This window comes from Acomys minous, assembly GCF_964271855.1.
Source record: "Acomys minous genome assembly, chromosome: 15".
NCBI classification, from domain to species: domain Eukaryota; kingdom Metazoa; phylum Chordata; class Mammalia; order Rodentia; family Muridae; genus Acomys; species Acomys minous.
In genome coordinates, this window is record NC_140497.1 from 36265602 (window position 1) to 36280643 (window position 15042).

Below are 15042 nucleotides of genomic sequence, written 5' to 3' on the forward strand. Positions count from 1 at the left end.
TTGCTGGGCGTGGTGGTGCACGCCTTTAATCCCAGCGCTTGGGAGGCAGAAGCAGGCAGATCACTGTGAATTTGAGGCCAGCCTGGTCTACAAAGTGAGTCTAGGACAGCCAAGGCTAACACAGAGAAGCCCTGTCTGGAAAAATATATGTATTTTTTGCTACTTCATAACCATAATTTTGCTAGTTATGAATCATATTATAAATATCTGTTTTCTGATGGTCTTAGGAGACTCCTATTTGATCCCCGACAGCAGTCAAGACCCACAGATTGAGAACCACTGAACCAATGCAACTTAGAGAAGGAAAGGATTTCTTTGACCTAAGGTCATACTCCACCAGGGACAGAAGCAGAGACCACGAAGGGACACACATGACAGCATTCCCAGGAACTGCCATATGCAGCAGCCACAGCACTAGGGAACTGTCTCAAGACTACAAAATGAGAAAATAAGTAGCAATCATAGAAAGAAAAATAAGAGCTCAAATGAAAACTGAGTCAATAATTGCAAAATTAACAATATTTTAAGATATGCATTGAGCTTTTTACCAAGGCTGATCATATTTCACACACACACACACACACACACACACAGAGAGAGAGAGAGAGAGAGAGAGAGAGAGAGAGAGAGAGAGAGACAGAGAGAGAGAGAGAGAGAGACAGAGAGAGAGAGAGAGACAGAGAGACAGAGAGACAGAGAGAGACAGAGACACAGACACAGACACAGACAGAGACACAGACAGACAGAGACAGAGACAAAGACAAAGACAGACACAATGAATTACCACTAGAGAGAACAGGAGATTGTAGGCTCAATTTTCTTAACCAATATTTTATTAACAACTTAGTCACCGAGCATACGTCACTTATAACCCAATTAACGAAAACAATAGGAAGTGAGGATTAAAGAACACAATAACAAAACCGTAAGGATATCAGTTCCGAGGAGTGATTCTCCTGGTATAATCAGCAGGATTTCTTCTGCTGGAACCTGGAGTAACCAGAACCCAGAACCTCAGCAGGAGCCGGAGCCCTGAAGCCTTCCCTCGAGCAGTTCTCTTTAGGAGAGTCTCGGAGTGCAGCGATGAACAGCCAGAGCTATCCCAAGTCTCTAAAGGCCCCGCCTCCAGTTCTGGGCTCATTTATATATCTCCTCCCAGAGTCTGGCAACAATTAAGCTCCTGCACGAGGTGGTTGCTCTTCTAGTGAATTAACATCACCTGTTCTCTCAAGAGACCGTTCCGATCCTGCACTTGGGATCCTAAAAAACAGGTTTATCTCTCCTTCAGAAGATCGAGATTCCTTATAAACAGACACAAATTTTGGCTAAATATGAGAAAACTGAATCGCAAAGTACATAAAAAAGGATAAGACAACCCTCTGTATTTATAGGCTTTACATTCACCAACCCAAACAACTGCAGCTGCATTTTGTCGTGACTGTCTACATAAGACAGCAGAGCAGCCATTCACATTGCAGGAGCCTTGTACGGAACCTAGAGATGATGTAAAGCATGCAGGAAGACATGCAGGTTGTATGTCAACACTAGACCACATTATAAAGGGGGTGGAGGCCAGGGATGGTGGTGCACACCTTTAATCCCAGTACTGGGGAGGTAGAGGCAGGCAAATTTCTGAGTTAGCGCCTAACCAGATCTACCTAGTGAGCTCTAAGCCAGCCTCGGCTATACAGTGAATCCCTGTCTCTGTCTAGCTCTCTGCCTCTGTCTCTCTGGCTCTACTCGCCTCCATCCCCTCCCCCTTGCATAGATGTGTGCATGGGAACTGGGCATCTACAGAGGGTCCTGTAGCCAGATCCCAGCAGACAGTGAAAACATCTGTATATTTTATCAATTACAGTCTATTTGGCTTAATGGTAAAAATAAGCATAATACATTCCATTAATAAAATAAAGGAACAAATCACTTCAAGGAATACTGAATAATCTGATTATCAGTTCTGCACTCATTCATAATGAGAACATCTCATATAAAGCCCCAGGGACTGTGACTGAAGAGCACTTCTATCTCATAAAGGACATCTAAAAAAGTACAGAACACAATGGACAGCTAGCATCGTGAGTTCAGGAAGACAAGAAGTTCAAATTCTGTTCTTACCATTTTCCACCAATTCAAATCACCAAAGATTCTAAAACGGTGCAGAAATTAAAAGCAAAAGAAGGGAAGAAGTTAGGGAAAAGCAAAGTACAGATCGGTAAAGGAAAAAGAATAAAGCCTTTCCTATCTGAAGGAGTAGGAATTTCTACACAAAACGTCATTTACTGAGAATGGAGCTGTGAAATGAAGCTTTAAAAATTATTATCTAAGCTGGGTGCGCTGGCGCATGCCTGTAATCCCAGCACTTGGGGAGGCAGAGGCAGGTGGATCTCCTTGAGTTTGAGGCCAGTCTAGTCTACAAAGGAAAATCCAGGACATCCAAGGCTATACAGAGAAACCCTTTCTCGAAAAACTGAACTAAACAAAACAAACAAGCAAAATCTATTTTTAAAAACTTATTATCTACCATAGCACCTAAATATCCAAATATAAAGTAATGGGATGAAGAGCAAAGTGAATCACCCTTCTGCAGGGCAAATGCTAGCCGAAAGCTGAGTGGATCCTGGAGTTGAACACAGAGACGCGCCATCCTTACAAGACTCACCAGTGTTCAATCCTTCAAGTTGTCAGCTAATTTACCAAACTCAGAATTCCATCACGGATTTTAAAATATAAATTGCTAAGATGGTCCTACAATCTACAGAGAAATATAAAAATGTGTGATTCTTGAAGAATAATTTTAATAAAGAGCCAAGTTAAAGAACATACATCAACGTGTTTCAAGATATGAAAGCCTTTTAATTACAATTTTATGTTATCAGCATGAAGACAGATACGCGATCAACTGAGCAGAACAGAAAATGCAGACCCAGACGGACAGAGGTACACGGTGCTGGCTTGAACGAGAATGCCCACCCCTCATATGTCTGGTTCCCAGTTGGTGGACTGTTTATAGAGGATTAGGGGTGTGGCCTTGTTGGAGGAGATTTGTCACTAGGGGTGGGCTTTGGTTTCAAAGTCCTGTCCAGGCCCAGTCTGGCTCCTTCCCTGCCTCCATCTTGGTAATAAGACGTAATCTCTCTTGATGGAGAAGGGACTGGAGAGATAGATCAGAGGTTAAGAGCACTGGCTGCTCTTCCAAATGACCCGGTTTCAATTCCTAGCAACCACATGATGGCTCGCAACCACCTGTAATGAAATCTGGTTCCCTTTTCTTGTGTGCATGAAAATAGAGCACTCCTATACATGAAATAAGTAAATAAATCTTTAAAGATGTAATCTCTCAGTTATGCTCCAGCAGCAAGCCTGCCTGCCTGCCACCATGTCCCCTGCCATGATGATTGTGGACTAGCTCTCTGAACTATAAGCAACCCCTCTGATTCAATGCTTCCTTTTATAGGTTGCCTTAGCCATGGCGTCTCTTCACAGCACTAGAACAGTAACTAAGAACATCAGCATATGAATATCCACATGAGAAATGGTTCTGGAGGGGCTGGGACAATAGCCTAGTGTGTAAAGTGCTTCCTATGCAAGCATGAGGGACTGGGTTCAGGTCCCCAACATCAACGCAGGAAGTCAGGAACAAGGTGCTTCTATTACCCCAAGGCTTGGGGTGAGGCAGACCCCAGGGGCTCACCATGCAAGCCAAATCTGTGAGCTCCGGGGTCAGCAAGTCGAATTTAAAAAATAGTGTGAAGAGCAATGAAGGAAGACACCTGATACTAACCTCTGGCCTCTAACATGCATGCATGGGTGAGCGCGCACACGCACACGCACACGCACACGCACACATGTACACTAGACATGAGCACTAAAGAAAGAAAAGAAACCATCCGGAATGATACAGTGCCGACTCAGAACAGAAAAGCCCTCAATTTTAGTTCATACAAAACTTAGAAAATAATTAGGTGTAGAGCAGCAACCTAAACTGTAAAAGCTTCACGAAATTGCTACAATAAAAAGTAGAACATTTCACACCTTCTCAGAGGAAAAAGAGGTTTCTTAGAACTCAAAAGGTAGGAGGCACCTTCAGAAATTAATTGGACTTTAAGAATCTTCAGCTCTTCAAGTCTGCTGTAAAGAAACTGAAAAGAGAAGCCACAGGGTAGAAGAAAGAAAAAAGGTTCATAAGAGTTTTTAATGTAAAAACATAAAAAGTTCTAGCAACTCATTAATAGGATAAGTGACAAAAACATGGGCAAAATATATGAACAAAGTCTTCACGTACGCAGAAATGTGTGTACACATTCACACAGCAATGGGGATGGATACACTTAGAGATGTTCAACATCATTAGCCCGCAGGAAGATGCCAAGCAGAACTACACACACGGGAACCAGCTGACATTAGGATGGCAACAGGGTAAGAACAGACAGCAGCTAGGGCTCTCCAAGACTCAGGGTGACAGTGCTAAAAGGCACAGGCACTGTGTAGGACCACTTGGTGATTTCATCTAAGAGTCACCCTGTGTTTAGCATGGCTCACACATGTCTTGGAACTTTACACTACACATGGGGTGCCTGGTTACAAAAGAGGGCTCACAGTAGGTTCATTCACAACAAGCAAGCCCGGGTATATTCACAGAGCCATATACGACTAGGGAACAAGAAAAGCCACACAGCATCTATACCCTCCTCGTGAACGGATCTCAACTGTCATTCGTAGGCATTTTTAGAAAAAAGGCAAAACTAATCTTCAGTGGCAAAGGTCAGTTCCCACGAGGTTGGAGGAAGACTGGCTGCCAAGGGCAAAGACAAATTCTTCTATGACTAAAAATGCCTTTGTCTTGACTGAGACGGCAACATACTTAAAATGTATATATTCTGTATGTAAATTATGCATATAAGAGTTGATTCTGGGCTGGAGAGATGGCTCAGAGGTTAAGAGCACTGGCTGCTCTTCCAAAGGTTGAGTTCAATTCCCAGCAACCACATGGTGGCTCACAACCATCTGTGATGAGATTTGGTTCCCTCTTCTGGTATGTAGCTATACATGCAGGCAGAACACTGTATACATAATAAATAAATACATCTTTTTTTAAAAGTTGATTCTATAATACTACAGTAATTGTATTCAGAAATTTGAAACTTTTACACAAATTCAATGGAAATAATAACAACAACAACAAACGAAGACCTCCATTCTGAAAACCTCTGGGAACTAAAAACTTTAAGTAAACGGCAAGTTACATCATGTTCATAATGTCATCATAATAGTCACACTTCCCAGACTGTCTGTAGACAGTCATCACATTTCCAGCAGGATCTGTTGGAGGAGACTAAACTAACAAATTGATTCTACAGTAACTATCACCCTGCGCACTGATCTCCATTCGCCAGTATACACAAGAGCCGGCCTCTCCCCTCACCGCTCATCACACGCAGTACTTGGGGGCATAATAGCCAAAGAGAATGGAGAAACGCACAGTTAAATGGGACGAAGCAGAGTCACACAGATAGTCAAACTACTTCCAACCTAGACTCTGGATCAATTCAGGGTGGAAAATAAAAATGTTGACAGCTCTGTAACAACCTCGAATATATATAAGAGCAAGAGAGATCACACACAAACACTGAACCATAAAACTTAAACCTAGAAGCAATCACGGGAGACCTTTTCTCTCAGCTAGAACACAAAACAAAAGCCACCAACCATAAAGCAGAAAAAAGGATGGTGTGTTGAGTTTCATTAAAAAAATAAGATTTTGTTATTATTTATATATATTAATGACATATGTCATATGATATGTTAAGAAGTGTCACATCCCCTTGGAGCTGGCATTGCATACAGTTGTGAGCTGCCCAATATGAGTGCTGATAGATCAAGTTTATACCCAGCACTCAGGAACCCAAGGCCAGTGTGGATACAGAGTTAGACTTTCTTCATAAAACCAAAATAAACAGATTAATTTTTAACATTTAAAAAGGAAATGAAAGTTCTACTTCTCATCAGGTGTGGTGGCACACACCTTTAATCCCAGTGCTCAGGGAGACAGAGGCAGGTGGAGCTCTGTGAGTTCGAAGCCAGCCTGGTCTATAAAGCAAGCACAGAACAACCCTGTCTTGAAAAAAACAAAAACAACGAAACAAAACTTCTCAAGGTATACATTCTAGACTTGAAAACGCGTACTTGTAAGGCATGTATTTGATAAAGAACTCCTGTACAGAATACGCATATGAAAATTCCTACAACTCCAAACAACCCAGTTAAAAAGTAGGTCATGGCCTCAAACTAGACATTTCCTCAAAGAAGATATTAGCGTGGCCAATAAACATAGGAAAGGAGGTTTAACAACACTAACACTCAAGGAAATGCACATGAAAACCGCAACAGTGTATCTCTCAGGCCCCTTAGGATGGTCACCATCAGTAAGTCACCAGAAGAGAAAGGCTTAACTAAGAGGATGCTGGAACAGGACTCCTTGTGCGCTGCTGGGAGCTGGGTGTGAAAAGCAGTTGAAATTCCTCAGCTAAAAACGAGAGCTGTGATCCAGGCATCCTACTTCTGGATATTTCTCCAAAACAACTAAAAACAGAATCTCAGAGAAAATTTTCACACTCATGTTCCTTGCAAAATTGTTCACAATAACTAAAAGTTGGAACAACCTAAGTGCCCATCCGCGGATGCGTGAGCAACACCAATGAATATAAAGCCGCTTACAAAATAAGGGCCTCCTGCCCTGTGCTGCATATGACACACAGGAATTTTAATCACAAAATCTTTTTTTTTTAATTTTTTATTAATTTATTCTTGTTACATCTCAATGGTTATTCCATCCCTTGTATCCTCCCATTCTTCCCTCCCTCCCATTTTCCCCTTGTTCCCATCCCCTATGACTGTTCCTGAGGGGGATTTCCTCCCCCTGTATATGCTCATAGGGTATCAAGTCTCTTCTTGGTAACCTGCTGTCCTTCCTCTGTGTGCCACCAGGTCTCCCCCTCCAGGGGACATGATCAAATATGAGGCACCAGAGTTCGTGTGAAAATCATACCCCACTCTCCACTCAACTGTGGAGAATGTTCTGTCCTTGGCTGGTGCTTTAGTTTGAGCGGGACCCCTGGGCCCAAATCTGCCTATCATAATGTTCTACTTGTAGGTTTCTAGGACCCTCTGGATCCTTCTACTTTGCTATTCTCCCATGCTTCTCTCATCTAGAGTCCCAATAGGATGTCCTCCCCTCTGTCCCAGTTTCCTGGTAAGTGAAGGCTTTCATGGGACAAATTCTTATTTCAAACAAATAGATGAGGTATCTAAAGCAGCAAGAGTGATGGTTGCCATGAGGAACAAATAGAGGCAGAAACACTATCCTATCGGTCTATAATTTTATTTTTCCTTATATAAATATATACATAATTTTATTTATTTAATCACTTTGCAGCCTGATCCTACCCCCCCTCCCTCTGGTCCATAATTTAATCTTCTACAAGTCTGTTGGACTCAGAACTGTGTGCATGGAGTTAACACCAACGTACTGTATACTTAGAGGCAGCTAATGAACTGGGGCTGTACTTCCGTGGTGGAGCACTGTGCCTGGCTACACAAGGCGTGGATTCAATGCACGGCAGTCACAGCGTGCACATGCACTTGTTCACAGAAGTGAAGACAGAAAGGTTTACATTTCATTGTCCAGTTAAAAACAAAACAATGTTCTATAATAATGCTCACAGCAGCCTGTTTCATTATAGCCCCAACCAGGAACCATTTCAATTTCAGAATGGACTTTTAGGTGGAATACTCATAAGAAATAAAAAGGAATATAATATATTGGCATCACAGATGAATATAAAGGAGGCCACTGTTGTGTCTGTGAAGTATCTAGGTTTGTTATTTTGAAATTAGTTTTTCTCATTAACATTGACTTTGGCAAATTGTTCGTATGTTTTGAATATGAGTTCCTTGTCAAATGTGCGTAATAAAGCATATTCTACCATGCCATTGTTCATGTCATTAGGACAGTTTATTTTTTTTTAAAGATTTATTTATTATGTATACAGCATTCTGCCTACAGGCCAGAAGAGATGGTTGTGAGCCACCATGTGGTTGCTGGGAATTGAACTCATGACTTTTGGAAGAGCAGTCAGTGCTCTTAACCTCTGAGCCATCTCTCCAGCCCCCTAGGACAGTTTATTTTTTAAAATGTACTTGGTGTGATGTGTATGTGCCCCAGAGCACGCACATGCGCCATGTGCACACAGGAGGCCAGAAGAGGACGCTGCGTCTCCTGGAACTGGGGTTGCAGGGAGTTGTAAGCCAACTCTTGTGGCTGCTTGGAACAGAACCAGGTTTCCTAAAAGAGCAGCAAGGTCTCTTACCTACTGAGTCATCCTTCCAGCCCTAATCAGTACAGGTTTTTTGTTTGTTTCATCGGTCGGCTTTGTGTGTGTGTGTTTGTTTTGCTTGTTTTTCAACTTTTTATTGATTCTCTGTGAATTTCACATCATGTACCCCAATTCCACTCATCTCCCAGGCCCTCCACATCCACCCTCCACCTTTGTGACATCCTCCACCAAAGAAAACAAACAAACAAAATAACGCCATGGAAGCTGCAGTGGGTCAGTGTGTCCCCAGTACACCCTTTTGCCCAAACCGCCTGACTTGCAGACGGTCACTGCAGTGAGTCACTGGTCAGGTTCGAGGCCTCTGGCTTCTGCTACACTAGGAATATGGATCCTCACTGGGACTCCTCTCAGATGCCGTGTGTCATGGAGCTTTGGATCTGCAGGACGGGCTCCTTCACGTGCTCCAGCAGCTGATGGACTGTGTGGGCCACCTGGATCTGGGCCTGGATGGTAGCTGAGTTACTTGGCCTGCCAGCTCTCCTGCACTTGCGCCACCAGGGCCAGCTCTCCAGCACTGCCCCCTGTGAGCAGCTCCCGTCCTCCACCGCATGCTTGCCCAACATGGTGGTGCCCGCCCGTGGGCAGGCCTGTTTGCTTGTTTTCGAAAACATGTCAAATAAAAGAGGCTACTTGTAGCGAGGCATGGTGGCACAGGGAGGAAAAGGAAGGAGGAGCTCTGTGAGTTTGAAGCCAGCCTGGTCTACGTAGCATCCAGTCCAGATGGGGCTACAGAGTAAGACATCATGCTTTAAAACAAACAAACAAACAAACAAACAAACAACACACCCGACAGCACCCTTTTACAGGGAGTTCTGGATTAGCCAACTTTGAGCTATGGCAAAGGAAGTCTGAACAATGTTTGCGGCAGGGAAGTAGTCTGTGTTCCATTTGCAAGAGAGTTACAAAGGATCACATGATGGTCAAAGCTCATTCAAAAATATGCAACATCTGTACAGTTGTGCATATTAACAACACTTCGATTACTAAAAGAATAAGATCATGGTAGTGCTGAGCTATCAAAGGCTTTTCTCTGGAGCTAAAGAGACGGCGGCCTGGGGATTAGAGATAACCACAGTGCTTCAGAGGACCCGGGTTTCATTCCCAGCACCCACAGGGCAGCTCAAACCTCCAGTGACTCCAGTCTCTGGGGATTGTGTACCCTCTTCCGGACTCCCTGGCTACTGCACACACATGGTGCACATAAGCCCATGCAGGCTCGCATATATGCATACACATAAATAAATCTTTTAAGAGTGATTTTCCTCTGGTAGCAATACTATCAAACTTTTATAAACATCATACTTACTTTCTAGGTAATGCAAATACCCTGTCCTTACTTTCTGTGTGCCATACGCACACCCGCTGAGAAGGCAGAATGCAGCCGAGAGGCATGCCCGAAGTTACTTTGCCATCAAGGTCAAACCCTTTACTGCTAATATCTAAGAGTGTTTTGCAGCAATACTATCAAGCAACCAAACATGCCTTGTTTCACCTTTTATCTAAAAAAAGAGGAAATAATGCTGAAACTATACAATGTCAAAATACAACATATGTGTGGACCAGCTGTTATGAAGAAGTAATGCCATTTGCTCCTGATAAACTACTTTGCAGGAATGTCTTGAAGATTAATGAGATTACAGGCAGCTCCTTCTCAGTAAGGAAACTACTTGCTTCAGGTAGCTCGGGCCCTCGGGGATAGTGTATCCATTGGGCTACTAAGCTACAATTACACAATAAAGCAAAGTGCTAGGCTTAAAGTTCATGTCTGGATAATCAAAGTTTTACCTATGCAGAATACTACTTTCTGAAGAAACATATGCTTGAAAGGCACTTTAAAGCCTTTATTTAGAAAAAAAAGAACATCAGCTTTTATTCTGTGATTTACATAACACGGCTCTGCCCTCCTGAGTTTAGATGAGGTATCCAAAGCTAAGTCCTTAAGATGTGGTCACTGCCTCCCAAGAGGCTCACAAGCTAGTAAAGATTCATGAAGTGCAAACAAACACAAGTGCAAGACAACAATGCTTTAAGAATTCCCAACATGCCAAGGATTGCAGAAACGCAAAGACCAGGCGCCTCATCCATGGGGGGTGGGGGGGTGGAGGTGGGGGCTGTAGAGTGGAGAGTGCAGCCGAAAGCATCTTGGAGCCGAGGCATCTGAACAGTCCAGTTCTAGAGGGGGACAGTCGGTGGTCCTAAGGGAAGGCCTAGGGGCTGCACAGGGTTTGGGGCTGAAGTTAGACTAATACGCACAGAACAGAAGCCAGCCGAGGCTCCACTGATGCTGCGCACAGCCTTCCATGGAGTATTAGCACAGTGCAGGGGATGAACACAGGGAGGCAAGTGGGCAAAACAAAAAAGCAGTGTTCTAGAAATAAATCAAATACACACATTTAGGATTCTGGAAGGCTCGAGGGACAAATTTAGCAGCCATCAGCCTATAAGAAGAAACTGAAGCTGAAGGATGAAAACAGCAGAAGAATCTTCCAGAAACCCTACAAGAAGGTGCTGGTAAAGAAGGGTCAAGTAAGAGGCATGCTGGAAGCAAACAATCAAATATTGAAAAGAACCTTCAGGAAAAAGAGCCCACACAATGCAGAGACGCCAGGAAGGACTGGCCGCCGATGGTGACAAGTCAGAGAAGTCAAGATCACAGCAGTGCCTGGCTGTCGCCATCTTGTGGTGGACACTGAGCAAATAGGAAACGGTGGAGGAAGAGAAGTTCCTGGCGGCCATGGTTTTCAGGAAAGGGGCTGTATCTGGTGAAGGCTGCTTGCATGCAAATCTTTTGACATCCTGGCAAACAACATTAGCATCTACAAGGTTCACACTCAATAAACATATAAAACAAGTCATACACATAAAAACAGTGTTTAAGCAAGCAATGATATTGGGTCGGGCCTCGTTCACAGTTATCCTGGAGTGGTTGTGGATAAATCTAGAACAGACAGTTTTGAGGGGCAGGGAGAAATTTGTTACTTGCTTCTTCTTTTGTAGTTTTGGGTTAGATTCACTTTGAGAATTCCCAGTGCTTATATATTAAGGCAGAAAAACATGAAAAACACTAAAGGGCTGGGTGTGGTGGCCAATGCTTTTAACCCTAGCATTTGGGATAAAGAGATAGGCATATATCTGTAACTTTTGAGGCCAGCCTGATCTAAATACTAAGTTCCAGGCCAGTCAGAGCTTCTTCTTAAGACTGTCTCAAATACAAACACATGCCCAAGTGTGCATGCACCCACATTAACACATGTGCGTGCATGCACACACACTCACACATGCACACACATGTGCACATGCGCACACACGTGCGCACATACTCACACATGCACACACATGCGCACGCACACACACACAGTATTAGAAGCTGGATCAGGTCAGGTCGTTAGCATGACAGCTTATTTTTGTTGAGCCTTGACAATTGGTTGGCTTTTGGTTTCCCAGATATTACTTGATGGAAAGAAAACTAATTTTATTCATCAAAAGTAAGTATGGCAAAGTTAAATGGCTATTTCAGATATCCCAGCGAAATGTGTATTTGTAAGAATGGAATACACTGTTTACCATGAACCGCCACTCTTGAAGAGTACAGCGTTTGGTGGTTCATCACTGACAAACCATAGCTGTATCTTAGATGGACAGACAGGTGAGCGACATTGTTACTAGTATGTAATAGTACTCTAGTGGGAAAATCTTATTTTAAAAGCACACAGATGGGCTGGCGAGATAACTCAGTGGGTATGAGCACTGGCTGCTTCTCTAAGGGACGCAGGTTTGAGTTCCAGCACCCACTGGGCAGCTTGCGACCATCTGCAACTCCAGTCCCAGAGGTTCCAGTACCTTCTTCTGCCCTCCCTGGACACTGGGCACTCAAGTAGCACACAGATATACATATATGCAGACAAAATGCCCATATACATAAAATTTATTTAAAAATAAATAAGTAGGCCGGGTGGTGGTCGCGCACGCCTTTAATTCCAGCACTTGGGAGGCAGAGGCAGGAGGATCGCTGTGAGTTCAAGGCCAGCCTGGTCTACAAAGTGAGTCCAGGACAGTCAAGGCTACACAGAGAGACCCTGTCTCAAAAATCAAAACAATAAAATTAAAAAGTAAAACTTTAAAAGCCCATAAAATTAAAGCTAACTTTAACAAGACACAAACTTTTAGCATGCACCAAGTGCTGGGATCTCAGTGCAAAATGAGCATACACTTGTGCATGCGCACACACACAAACTGGGTGCCGCTGCCCTCCCGTTCTTTGGAACACTGACTTAGTACTGTAGAGTGTCTGTTCTTTCTGCTCCTGAATCGCAGCACCCCTTTAAAAACATAGGCTATTTGGGTCTCTCAAAAATCATATTATGTAGGGCTGAAGGAATAGCTTAGCAGTTAGGAACACTTGCAGAAGGCCCAGGGTTGGGTCCCAGCATCTGCACGGTGATTCACGACCATCCATAGCTTCTGTTCCACAGAACTGGACGCCTTCTTCCGACCACTATGGCCACCAGTGCACATACAGTGTGCATGCATTCATTCAGGCAAAGCATTCATACACGTGAAATAAGATCAATTATATTTTTTAAAGAATGTATTACACACCTACATAGGGCACTACAAACTAGCACTGGTGAGGATTAAGGGATGTAATTCCTAAAGATATTAGAGCTATAGACAGTACTCTCTGCAAAACTTTTGATGTAAGAACAAGATCTAAGAAAAATAATAGGCTATCAATTAATTATAGACTCTCTTAAACGTATAAAATAAATTTAAGTGAAATAAAACGAATCATCCTGATTTCTGTGTGCTGCAGTTTGAATAAACTTTTCAAAGGCTCAATAAAGAAATAAATATTCATGTAACGTGCACTCACGTATACACAAATGAATAAAAATTACTTCAAGTATGCATTTAAAAAAATGTATCACTGGGCAGTGATGTTGCACACCATTAGTCCCTATACTCAGGAAGCAGAGGCAAACAAATCTTTGAGTTTGAGACCAGCTTGGACTACAGAGTGAGTTCCGGAAAGCCAGGAATACAAAGAGAAACTCTGTCTCAAAAACAAACAAACAAACAAACAAAAATGGCAGGAGAGATGGCTCAGAGATTAAGAGCACTGGTTGCTCTTTCAAAAGTCCTGAGTTCAATTCCTAGCAACCACATGGTGGCTCACAGTCAGCTATGAGATCTGGTGCCGTCTTCTGGCCGGCAGGTGCACATGCAGACAGAACACTATACATAATTAATAAATAAATCTTTTTTTTTTAAATGAGAACAAGAAGTGTATGGCCAAAGGCTAGTCGCATTGCACTTGCAGAGGACAAAGTTCGGCTCCCGGCATCCGCATCAAATGGCTCATGACTGCCCAGAACTCCAGCCCATGAGGATCTGGGAGACTGATGCCCTCATCTGAACTCCACAGGTACCTCCATCATACACACATCCATATACAGACATGTTATTAAAACACTTAAAAATATTCTTATAAGAAGTTCATGGTAAGGCAGATCTAAAAACTATGAAAGCAAGAGCTCCTCCCCAACAAATCAGAAGCAAATGAGCACACAGAAGGAAAGGGGTTTGTCACTTCCACACAGCTTTGCAGATTCCAGAACCGAAGATGAGGGTCCACCCCTCCCCAGGCACCCAGGCCACACAGTGCGGAGTTTACAACATATCATGTCGTGCTTTACTCTTTTGGGGACAAGCATAAGAAAACTCCAATCAGGGGAAGTGGGGTCTTAGAGAAAGGCACCCAGTGACTGTAGACCACCTGGATTGTTGCTCATCGCCTGCCCAACAGACAGACGGCAGCCCAGACACCCTCTCTCTTCTGTCTCCATAAGAATAGATCCTCAGTCGGGCAGTGGTGGCGCACACCTTTAATCCCAGCACTCAGGAGGCAGAGGCAGGTGGATCGCTGTGTGTTCGAGGCCATCCTGGTCTACACAGCGAGTCCAGGACAACCAAGGCTACACACAGAAACCCTGTCTCGAAAAAATAAAATAAAATAAATAAATAAATAAATAATGCTGATGATGAAGTAATGTAATAGTAGTAGTAGTAGTAGTAGTAGTAGTAGTAGTAGTAGTAGTAGTAGTAATAATAATAATAATAATAATAATAATAATAATAATAATAATTTAAAAAAAAAAAGAATAGTTCCTTGGGCATGCTCCAAGTATTTAAGTGGGGCCTGGAGTTGAGTGCTAGTCATTAAGAAAACAGGGATTTAAAATAAGGCAATTTACTTTGTAAAGCATTTATCCTGTGTACAGAGATTCGGAGATTTGTTTTCTAATAAACCTTATTTCACAAGAAGGAAACTTACTGTTGATGTGGTCGATGTAGTAGGCACCAATCTGTGGGTCAAACCCTGCTTCCCATCCCCAAGGCAGCTCATCCCCGACACAGTCGGCAAACGACAAGGGCTTCGTTAACCTACAACAAACCAAAGAAACACATTGTGATTTGTCTATCCAACCAGACACGTCAAAAGTCAGCGTCCTGACCGTGAGCGAAGCGTCTAAGTTGCACTTCCTTTTAGTTCTTCATTGTTCTTAGAGTTTGCGTTATTGCATCTGGAATTTACTTTTACATTTTATTTGTGTATGTGTGTGCGCATGTGCACTCGAGTGCGTATGCC

The 15042-nt window shown here is 43.1% G+C and overlaps 1 protein-coding gene across 1 annotated transcript in view; it reads right to left on the bottom strand.

The window, feature by feature from the left end:
• The window catches only part of WWC2 (WW and C2 domain containing 2), a 176072-nt gene that overhangs the window by 85801 nt on the left and 75229 nt on the right, over nucleotides 1-15042 (bottom strand). Inside the window, exon 2 of the mRNA XM_084760139.1 lies at nucleotides 14728-14837. Within this exon, the coding sequence (XP_084616265.1) occupies nucleotides 14728-14837 (110 nt within the window). The remainder of the gene's footprint in view (nucleotides 1-14727; nucleotides 14838-15042) is intronic.